At 38.5% G+C, this 12,093-nt stretch overlaps 1 protein-coding gene across 2 annotated transcripts in view; it reads right to left on the bottom strand.

The window, feature by feature from the left end:
• LOC132815011 (copine-3-like) overlaps positions 1 to 12,093 on the bottom strand; it is a 71,164-nt gene that overhangs the window by 10,741 nt on the left and 48,330 nt on the right. For both annotated transcript variants that reach the window (XM_060823639.1, XM_060823638.1), the window contains exons 9-11: positions 9,846 to 9,932; positions 6,044 to 6,103; positions 1,505 to 1,638 (exon numbers count right to left, since the gene is read on the bottom strand). In XM_060823639.1, the coding sequence (XP_060679622.1) occupies positions 1,505 to 1,638; positions 6,044 to 6,103; positions 9,846 to 9,932 (281 nt within the window). The remainder of the gene's footprint in view (positions 1 to 1,504; positions 1,639 to 6,043; positions 6,104 to 9,845; positions 9,933 to 12,093) is intronic.

The raw sequence follows: 12,093 nt of genomic DNA, 5'->3' as shown, positions 1-12,093 counted from the left end.
TACAGGCTGCAATGTGGACATGTTTTTAATGGAGTAATTAATCATAGGGCTCTGTCCTGCAAAGGCAAGTTGAGTGTTAACATTTCAACACTTAGACAAAGTTGGTCAATGTATTACCAGTACCTTTATTTGAAAAATGCCAACATATATTCAAAACTGTGGAAAATGTGCTGAGAAATCCTTCCATTATGTCTTGGACTCAATTATTAACTTTTTTTAAAAGTGTAGTTCTGCTATTGAAAGTTCAAGTATAATAAAAGTAGATGACGACAAACACTTCAAATGTGACAATAGTGATACTTCACAAAATGCTGCAAACCCAATGACAGAATAGATACTCCAATATCAGTCTTCTCTCTCAGTCCAACATCCCTACTATTCAGGCATTGGTTATAGTCATTCAGCAATATTGACCAGGCCAAATCTTCCACAGGTCTGACACAAGACTTCCAGAACAAGCTCTCTAGTCTGAGCTCTGTAATAGGAAATGGTAAAGATGAAGGCAGAGAAAATGCTTCAAGGGCATCCTTAAAGACTCATTATCTCCACTGATTCATGGAAATCTGGAGCCCAACACTATCCAGACTAGAGCAGATACATTCACAAAGGCATTGTATACATACAAAAATGGCTCAATGGCAGGCATTGCCATTGCCATGACAGGCCCAGATAGAGGTTAAATGTAAACATTTAAAGGAGTGTGCACAAAAGCCCAGAGTATCATCTTCAATTTGGAGGATCTATTTAATAATAAGAAATTTTAACTGACTTTAGACAAGTTCTGAGATTAATCAATCAATCATAAGAAATGCAGATGATCAAACTGGACTTGTTTCTTTTAAATAGTGTTTCAAACAAAAAACCCCAAAATACAGGAAGTCTGGTAAAGTGTGGCTTAAAATGCATGTACTGCCCAACAAAATTGTTCAGTCATAAAAAGCAACTCAAAATAAAAGGATGGGGTAGATTTTCCGTAGCCCTTACAAAACCAGGTTGTGTGAGATTATCTTCTTGCAAACTCTCAGAACATACCAACACCTGATATGCTAACACATCAGCAACCCCATTCTCTAATTACATTTGTGTTTGTCAGTTGGTGGCACACATATTCTATTTCAGACAATCTTAGAAATTGCAGCATCAACTAGCAGGAGATAATAATCCTTCATGCACTGTGTATTTAACTATTTCAAATCACAATATTAATTTATGGCAATTTCAAGTGGATTTCTTTAGACAAGATGAAAATGACAAGGCATATCTTAAAATTGCTGCAAGTTGTTTGTAAACATCGTAAGTGTGCAAGTGTAGATCTTGGGTATAAAAGGTTTTAACTAAAATGAGAAAAGAATTTTTATTGGTATCTTTAGAAAATGTTAGATAGCAATGGCTAATAATGAAAAATTAGTCATGTATTTATTTGTTAATGGGTCAAAATCCTCTCATTTGCAGCATCCTATTTTATCTCAACAATGCTATGATAAAGTAGACAGGAATACATTACGTATCGTAGTCTTGAACAACCAGTCCAACAGACCAGATTGCCATCAAATATTCATTAAATCCATTAGGATTTATATAATGTAAAGAGTCAGGTGAACGAGGATCCCCATTGGAGCCTGTAAAATCGATACCAACCTGAGAATGAAGAGATAAAATAAAATTGGTAATGTATACACTCCATTTCCAGTAATTGCTCAAGGAGGCAAGTAAAATAATTTTATTACATTTCAGGAGCTATTCCTTTTGCATTTTTGCTTCATGACCTTAAATAAGGTGCTCACCTCGGATTGGAAAAGAAAGAAAATGACTGGTTTATATTCACCAAGTTTAATATATGAATAATTTACCACAAGACAGTATCCGTATACTTTGCAAACATACAAAATCCGATGGCAGGTTTATGACCTGAAACATTTGGGAAAATTTTGGTGTGTGCAAGCTTGTGTGTTTGTGTGCACAAAAGGAGGCAGTGGTCAATCCCTGACAAAAATCCCCAAGTGCATTGGAAACATTGTTCCCAAGAGCCAACTTCCACATTACACTTCAGTGCATTAGGTTACACTTCCCTCGGGTCAGATGGGTTGTCAATAACAGTAGCTTTATTAACATGACTTTTACAATTGTAGGCCTGCATTTCCCAGTTTTTGGTTTAAAAGAATGAGAGACTGAGGACACTAACAACATGGCAGTGAAATACATCAATAGTGTTATATTGTGGTGTCTCAGGCAGGATACTTTCATCACTATCTCACTAAATCTTATAGGGATAATGTAAGCATTGCCCAAGTACACATCCTTGGCTGGAGGCAAAACACACATCAAATAGGTACTGCTAACTCAGCTGCTTTATTGCCTGCTTGTGTGAAAGCCTAAATTCATATCACTTGTGATTGAAGGTTAGTTTTACAACATACAGGTTTATAACTTTGATCTGCTTTTTGGAGCTCTGATCTATTAGATTATCATGGCACTACTATAAACCTCAGGGGCCCAACACACTGTGACCAGCACCTGAGGCTGGAATATTAACAGCCTGCTGCTCACAGAATCAGAAAGGTTATCAATGGAGAACTACAGATCTCTGCAGGATACACTAGGCACACTCTAGATACAAGATACACTTTCTCGGGTGCCTCATGTTGTTAAACTGTTGATTGGTTTCACATTCACCAACTACCTGAGTCAAGATTCATTCAGCTTAGATTGAATCATTACAAGACTATACGACCCAACCCAATCTGCACCCCAGTGTCAGTAAGTATGTATTTCTTTGCATGTGCTCAAATAACACTTCAATCAATGCCCTCCAAACTAAATTGTAGTGAATAGTGAACTGTGTTGGATAACAGAGTGGTAAATATTTGCAGTCTATTGGAAGAAAACGGATGACTGAGGACTTGTTTGCCAGGCTGAAGATTTGTTTTCTTTTTGCCCTCCCCCACCAAGATGACACCAATCAGAATGAGATGATGCTCAGGATCAGGGCCATGACTTTGGCTGGGTTCTCACAATTGTATGAGATCAGTGACTTCATATGTGGCAATCAAAACAGCACAAGATCACCCAGAGTTTTGGTCAACCACAAGGACTTGCACTTCAAATGAGCACTGGTACTCAACCAAACCAAATGTTTACACTGGTCAGTTCAAGATTCCTGAACAGCTGCTAAAAATACTTTGCTCTAATCATATTCCACACTCTTGGATAGTTACCAAAAAACACACAATGACTGGCTGCTAAGAGGCAACGGACATCTACTTAAAGTGTTGTAGATGGCACCCACAAGTAATCCAAACAATGAGGTTGTGAAGCAATCCAATGTAAACCTTGAGAAAGTGCCAATGAGAAAGCCATCAACCTGAAGACATACCAGAGCGTGGACAGAGCTGGGAGGTACCCTCCATCCAATCAGATTCCTGAGAATGGTGTCACTGTGCTAGAATCTGCACAAGCCCGTACAACAAAAAGGTTCAGGCCTTCAGACAGCAATGGCCTATGCCCAAACATCTTAGATTTATCAGTGACCTTCCTCCATCACAGGATCAGAAGTTGGGATATTCACTGATGATTGCCAAAGTTCAGCATCATTCACAAGTCGTCAGATACTGGAGTATTCAAATGATGTTATCACCACCATGTATTCCAATATCTATATCTGAGAAGTTATTATTGACCAGAAACTTAACTGGACTAACTATATAAGTATAGATGCTACAAGAGCAGGTCAGGGATTAGAAAACTTGGAGCAAGTCACTCACTTCCTTTCTTCGCAAAGCCATCCTACCTCTAAAAGACACCAGCCAAAAGTGTGGTGGAACACTCCTCACTTGCTTGGATTATTGTAGCAGCAGCAGAAACACTCAAAAATGTCAATATTATCCAGAACAAAGAAGAAGATCAGTTGATTGTTTTTCGCTGTGGTGCCATTCAGCCTACCCACTACCGAAGCTCAGAAGCAGCAAGGTGTACCATCTATATTTACCAAGGTTCCTTCCAAACCAATGACCACTTCCACTTCTTCTAGAAGAACAAGACCAGCTGATATACAAGATCACCACCACCAAGCATGTTCCACCCAAGCAACTCACCATCTACCCTTGGTAATATATTGCTGGGTCAAAATCCTGGAAATCCCTGCCTAGCAGTATTGTGGGGATATTTACGACAAATGGATGCATCAGTTTAAGAAGGCAGTTCACACCACCTTCTCAAGGAGAACTAGTGATAAATGCTGGTGACACCCACATCCCATGAATGAACTAAAGTAAAACAAGGATTACTAGGTAGTGAACCTGATGCAGTCAATACACTAATGATAATCATTGCTAGCTTAAACTCCATCATATCATGCATTTGACAAGATCCGAAAAGGGAATTCTTCCCTTCTCCATTCTCTCCCATTGCTAAAACAAGGACCAGCCATAGCACATCTGGACTTCATTCTGTCGTTCCCTCAACTGCAAAATAATTGTTTAATACTATTGGAGATCTTCATTATCTTAATTTTTTTTGTTTGGAGCAGTGAACTGGGAGCTGACAGTTGAAGATGATCTATGAGCTGAGAGCAGCAGCTCATTTCTTAAAAAAAAAATTGATATAGGTTTATGAAGTCAGGCCTGGAAGTTAATTGCAGATCTGATTCTTGCTCAAAGTACTCTATAGATATGGAGAGGCATTATACTCAAACAAATGGCAGACCTTTCCACATTAACAGCATTCTCAACTGGTGCTTGATGCCAAGAGAATGTTGAAAGAAAAACCAAGAAACCAAAGTTTGTACTGGTTTTGGATTATGTTTTTTGTCAGAATGACTGGGGCTGCCAAAGCTACAGAATGGAGGACTGATTGCTCCCTGGTTATCCTCCCATTATTAACATATGGAAGGTTTTGAGAATTAAACTCAGTTATAAGTATAAATTGAATATTCTTTGGAGCCTGCAGGAAGCTGCTTGCATTGATCGGTATCTTCAGAAACCAAAGGAAAATATAATCCCATGTGCCTATGATTTTATGGATTGTGGAGACTATATAAGCGAATATGTCATTTCTCTTTCTTTGATTTGTCCCTTAAGTTATCTGTTCTGTCAGGAGATACACAATCAAAAAAGATTAGGTTTAAATCACAGGCATTAATTAGACCACTTTGTTTAAATTTCTCCTTGCTAAAGCTACTGTATTATTAATACGTTGTTAATTGCTTCGTTTAACCTATAAAACTTGCTGATATTGATTATTCAAAGTCTGATACTGATCCCTCAAAATATTTTACTAGGTACTGCTGGGGTGAATTTTGAGGGACATTAAATGTTTTAAATTTTACTGTGATGTGAATATAGGAATGGGGCACTGATTTTATTTGGCTCTGTCTTCGTGTCATAACAATACTGGAGTTAAATTCACCACATGCAGGTTGACACTTTTCCTCATTTAGGTTAATTAGCCAAGAAACCCAGAAATAATATGCTCATGCAATAGCCAGGTTAAAATAAAAAGTCTTACTACCCTGGTTCCCCACACACTCTCATCACTCTGCTTACAGCACATTGTGGAGTTAAAATCAAATCATTTAACTCTTTCTCTTTCCAAAGATTCTGCCTGGCCTGCTGAGTGTTTCCACAGGCTTCCCTTTTCATTTGAAAACATATTCTTGCGCTGATTGAATTCACAACTAATGCAGAGATCAATGATTAATTAGTTGACTGAGATCATGACAGATGCATATTATCCAACAATTTCAAATTATCTAAGTGATGACATTAAATATCCAGTTGATATTTAGAGAGAAAAATATAGTTTAAAAACTCAATGTACATATTTCTGACAAAGGTAAATCAGGCCTGAAACTTAAAGCCTGTCTCCATCTCTCCATAGACACTGCCTGATTTTTTTTTCCCGCATTTCTGAACATTGAAATAAAAAACAATTTTGTTAAAGCAAAAAAGTACAAGTGTCACATACTTGCCCAACATGACAATTCATTACCAAAACTAACTTCTAGTCCCACTGATATATTACTCATTGAAAATAAAAATTTACTTACAGTGAAGTTCATCTGGCAGCCACCCATAATATAGTCCAAGAAAGAGTATTCTTTCACAATCTGGTGATTGAATATTTAATTGGATTAATTGTATTGCAAAGTATGTAATTTTATTTAACATTTATTTTACAAATTAATTGCAATTTAATAATCTCAACATGATGTATACGGTAATTCAGAAAATACAGTCAATTGCTTACCTAGCTTGATGTTTTTATTTCTCTAACCATCATCCTATGCCTGTCCCTTCTCTTTCCCTTTCAGGAAAAGTTGTGGATGATGTGGAAATGGTACAGATGGCACCAAAGGCTGTACTTTGGGATGGAGTTGGAAGAAATATATGTCACTCAAGAGATCCTCTTCCTACCTCCTTTGCAATTCTTGATCTCTTTAGTCCTAATCAAATCTATTTTCTCACTATCACCATATTCTCTTTTCCTGCCTCTATGACCATTGTTACCCCCAACTCTAAATTTTCCAATTTCTCTTTCCCTGCTCCAGGGTTCGAGTTATTCAACCCTCCATAGTGCAATGATGAGACACTATAGATAGCCTCACTTTCAGCTTGCTTTAATGAATCTCCCTGCTTATTAAACTTAGAGAAGCATTCAATGTGTAATTTAATTGCTTAATTTGAAAACAATTCCTTCAAATAAAGAAGTGGCAATGGGTGTAGAATAGGCGTCTTTGCAGTAGAATCAGAGGAGATTTCATAGAAACCTATAAAATTCTAACAGGACTACACTACAGAGTGGACTCAAGAAGGATGTTCCAATAGCAGGGGAGTTCAGAAGGGGGACACATTCTGAGGATAAAGCGTAAACCGTTTAGGACTGAGAGGAGGAGAAATTTCTTCAATCAGTAAGTGATGAATTCCTCACCACAGAAATCAGTTGAGGCCAAAATACTGTACAATTTCATGCAGTTGGATATAGCACAGGGGGCTAAAGGGACTGAAGCATATCTGGGGGACAAAGAGGAATATACTTTTGTTTTGACGAACAGCCATGATCATAATGATTGGACTAGGCTCAAAGGGCTAAATGGCCTATTCCTGCTCCAATCACCCTTTCATGCGTTTCATTCCAAATACTGATTAACTTTCATGTGAAGCAATCAATCGCTCTCTGTTCATTCTTTTGAAATCTAAAGTAGAATCTAAAATTTTAATGAACAACAAGCGCAGCAAACATGAGAGCAAATGAACTCATGACTGGTAGAGCATCTTTTCAGGATGCATGCCCATTCTATGCACGGGATGATTCTTCTGTGATTGGATTCCCCTACGCTGACTGAAATTTGATGGCCATTAGGGGGTGTGGAGGACAGTGAATTAGCCGACTAGCATGTACTTTGAATGGTATACACATAGATGCTGCATATTGTTTAAAAACTCCACATACGTAGCCCACACACAGAACAAAATCAAGGTACCATGCATTTAAAAGAAAACCCTGACTGCCCACAAAGCATGGAACATTAGGAAATGTTATGTGCCATGTATCTGCCAGTTGATGAATTTATATCCTTGAGCCTGCTACTATCCTACTCTCTATTTACTACATTGTCAAAAATGTTTCGTCTGCCAATTTAAAATTTGTACTCTCTTTACTCAAGTTGAAGCTAAAAAAGGAAGTGGTTTTGAGAATCAACCTCAAATAAATTCCTTGTTCCAGAGAGATAAACATCTACTTACTGTCCCCAGCTAATTTTATACCCAAGTTGCCTTCATTCATTTAACACCATGTGCTTCTACCTTTTGAATATGTCCCTGACATGACAAACTTTCATCGCCCTTTGCCAGACTACAGAGTTCTCATGCTGTCTTAAATGTTAAATAATTGCATGGTAGTGCAGAAATTAAACATTGCAAAGAAGTAGGGACAAAGTCGAAGCTTTTCATCTTGCACTCATCAGAACTAAGGTTGCAAGAAACCGGACTTGGGAAAGGAACATCAATTTACATAGAATGACAAAAGGATACAGATTCGTTGGGCCAACATTGACACAGAGAACAGTTAATTATCAATTGTTGTTCTGATCTGTCAGCAGAGACTGGCAGTCTACATAACTTGATTCCTAATGAAAAAGCTGCAATATTCAGAAGAGTATACAAACAACACATCCAATTAACCGTTCGGAGTAGCAGCCAATCAAGTTCAAACAACTTGTGTTTGCAAGCCTCAGAACATCATGTCCAACATGAGATGTGATTCTGCTGCTGGACCCTTAACTAACTGATGCAGATTTTCTAACAAATGTGCTAGAAAACAATTTAAGATTACGAGCCTGGATTGCAATGTGATGCATTTGCATATTCATGCATGGAATTCTGTTTTACATACACTGCAGCTTTATCATTGCAAAGGGGATCATAGAGACTGCTAATGTCTGCTGAAATCTCCATATCAACGTTCTGACCAATTACAATCAACCTGCCCAGGCTGAGAAAGAAGATGGATAGTTAACTGTTCCTGCTTCATATCCATGCCAACCGATATGGCCCAATCGATCAGCACCCTCTTCAGGTAGTTTAAATTAAGTCTTCATTTTTCCTACATTGGTTTCTTGTATCATCGTCCTGATAAGTGCAAGGTGAAAGACTTTTGACAACCCTGACTTATTCATACTAAATGTTATTTTTTGCAATCTGGCTCAGATATATGTATACCCTTACCAAACATCAGCAGTACACAAGACAATCACTTATAAACTTCAGAATTCTATTGCTTGAGCATGTGAAAATTGAAAAAATATTAGTATGAAATACTTTCATTCCTTTCACCACTTTTCCCTTCCAGCTAAATGCACTCAAACAACAACTTTAACAGATGCATACGTGGAGTAAAATCAATAGGGTCTTCAAGTGCAAATTGTATTTTTAATGCTTCTGCCAAAAGATGAGGCGGCTACTGTAAAATACGAATGAAGCTTTTTTTTAAAATCTAAAAAGTTATTTTAGGCATTAGAAATTGGAATTCACTGGCAGATTCTAAAATTCTGATAACAGTTTTGACAATCTCAGTGTTCTTTCATTTTCCTTTCCTGAATCTGAAGCTGCTGCACTGCTTAGGGCTACAGAGGTAGTGGTTGCTATAAGATTCTGGATAATTTTACCTTTGATATCCCAAGTTAAATGCAGTCTTTTATTTAAGACATGTCCAGTGCCCTTTAGTGTAGGTCACCCAGGCCATGGTGACCAACTCAGGACACACTGGGTAAAACAGAGGACTTCTTGTTTGAGATTTTATCACTGCTATGAAATTAATTTGCGATAAATTTGAGAGTTTCAGTCCCACTATAGCCTCAAGGGTATGAGCTACACTGACATTTTACAGCACTATTGAATGAGGGTGACATTTCCTGAAGTGCTGTTTTCAAAGTGAGATAGTCTAATTTTAGATTCACTTTCTAGGAGAATGCAATTTTTAAAAAAATAAACTTGGGTCACACTGAACACTGACCCCAAGTCTAAGCATAAAAAGAGATTATTCAATTCACTGTGTGACCTTGCTATACACAAATTGACTGCATCAGTTCTATATGAAGCTGTGCAGTTCTTTGTTTACTTTGAGACTTCATAACTTTGTCAAAAACATGAAAAACCGGGCATAAATGCAAATTCATCGCATCTTTAAACACTGGACAAGAGAGGAGTTAGTTATACACCCACCAGTTTCTGTCTTTGTAACAAAACTAATCTATGATCGCAACATCACGCAAAGGATATATTCCCATGATATTATGCTTAATTTCAAAACAAACACTTCACAAAAAAAGAGAGAAATCTAACAGAACACACCTGACATGTTTGAACAAGCACAGTCCCTGAATTTTTGTAGCTCTTTTTTTTCTGCTTTTTCTTTGGATTAATACATTCAAACTCGGTCTGTGAAGGAAGCATCAATATCAGAATCGGAGTACAATATCTCAGAATGTTATTAGTGTAATTACACCACTGAACCCAATAGCTGAGCAAAACAGATAAATATTTCTTTTCGATGTTAAAATACACAATGTTTATTATTTAAAAATATAATTTAACATTATTGGCTACTAAACGGACTCTGGGGTAAAAATTGATTCGCAATGACTCCCTTTTTATGCTCAAGAAAGCATGTAAATCCAGCATCAGGTGAGCTGCACACAATTTATACTGGCTTTAGTCCCACTGCTATATGGCACTTGAATATATAACAAGGAGAGTGAGTGACCTTTGAAAAGTCCCTTTACAAAATTAGTTAATAAGCAGCAGGACAGGATCACTCCGGCTTTATTAGCAGGGCCAGAAATGACCTTCTGAAGACAATTTATAAAACAATCTCTTAATGTTAGGTGGTTAGCTTTGGGCTCCAGAGTGCAAAAATTACTCATCTGTCCTAACAGAGACCACTCCATTCTCTATTTGGGTACCTGCACGGGCCCGAGTTGTGTCTGCTTCTTATGGCAGGCGGAACATTCCTTATTCCATACACAACTCTTTCGCCAGTGTATTGATGATATCATCAGTGCTCCTTCCCTTTCTTGTTCTGAACTTGAAAGGTTTAATCAATTTCACTTCTAATTTCCACCCTGCTTTCACCTGCATCTGGTCCATCTCTGACTTCCCTTCCTTGATATATGTGTTTCCATTTCTGGGCATGGGTTGGCCACCCATATCCACTACAAACTAACCAACTCCTGGACTATACATCCTCACGTTACTTCCGATAAAAACTATTCCATTCTCACAGTTTCTCCACCTCTGTCATATCTATTCTGATTATGCCAACTTTGACAAGGGAGCTGCCAAAATGTCTACCTTCTTCCACTGGGGATTCCCCAGCAACTTAGTTGATCCGAACCTTCAGCCAGTTCTGATCAATCGCCTGCACTTCAGCCCTCACTCTCGGTCTTCCCTCCTACAACAGCAATAAGGTTCCCCTTGTCCTCATCTACCATCCCACCAGCATCCATATCCAGAGAACCTGTAGCTGCTATTTCTACCCCTTCCAATAGGATGCCACCACCAGACATATTTCCCTCCCCTCTCCTGTCAGCCTTTCACAAGGACCCTCCTTCACTCCCAACATCACCCCCCATGGCACCTCTCCTGCAAGTGAAGATGTAACACTTGCCCATTTACTTCCACTCTCCTTAGTATCCAAGAGCCCAACAAACCTGCTTCACATGCACTTCACTCAGCCTAGTCTACTATATTCACTGTGCACAATGTGATCTCCTTCACATTGGGGAAAATGAAGCATAACATCTCAGAACACCTATGTTTTGTCTGTAAATGTGCCCGAGCTTCCCATTGCCGGCTACTTCAACATGCCACCATGTTTCCTGGCCAATATCTGTCTGAGACTTGATGCAGTGTTCCAGCAAAGCTCAGCACAAGCTGGAAGAAGAGCACCTCATTTTGCGCTTGGGAATTTTAAGGCCTCTGGACTCAATATAGAGTTCAACAAATTTAGGGCTTAAAGCACCTTCTCCCGTGTCCAATCCCCACACATCAGGCCTCATTATCATATGGTCTGCTATCCATTATCCCCATTAGCAGCTATTCATTTTCCTAGGCGGATTGTTATCCACTCCCTTATCTGTCCAACTGTTTTCTTTCACTTTTGGCTCAATCTTCATGTATCATTGACTCCTTATCCCTCCCCCTACTCTATCTTCTACATAAAATCAGATTCTTTTCTAGCTATCATCAGTTCTGAAGAAGGGTCGCTGGGCCTGAAACATTCATTCTGATTTATCTCCACAGGTGGTGCCAGACTTGTTGAGCTTTTCCAGCAATTCCTGTTTTTGTTCCGCTCTATTCTGCTCTAGCAGCAAAAGGCTTGCCCCCATTCAGTAAGTTACCTGTGAAAACACATCCAGTGCTCACAGAATGTGCAAATAAAGCAAAGAACATTCGATGCTATTAAGACATAGGAGTGGAAGTAAGGCCATTCAGCCCATCGAGTCCATTCCACCATTCAATCATGGCTGATGGGCATTTCAACTCCATTTACCCACATTCTCCCTGTAGCCCTTAATTCCTTGAGATTGCACTATATATG

The sequence above is a fragment of the Hemiscyllium ocellatum genome, chromosome 4 (assembly GCF_020745735.1).
Source record: "Hemiscyllium ocellatum isolate sHemOce1 chromosome 4, sHemOce1.pat.X.cur, whole genome shotgun sequence".
Lineage (NCBI taxonomy): Eukaryota > Metazoa > Chordata > Chondrichthyes > Orectolobiformes > Hemiscylliidae > Hemiscyllium > Hemiscyllium ocellatum.
The sequence above is the reverse complement of the archived record's forward strand: the minus strand, read 5'-3'. Positions and strand labels throughout refer to the sequence as shown.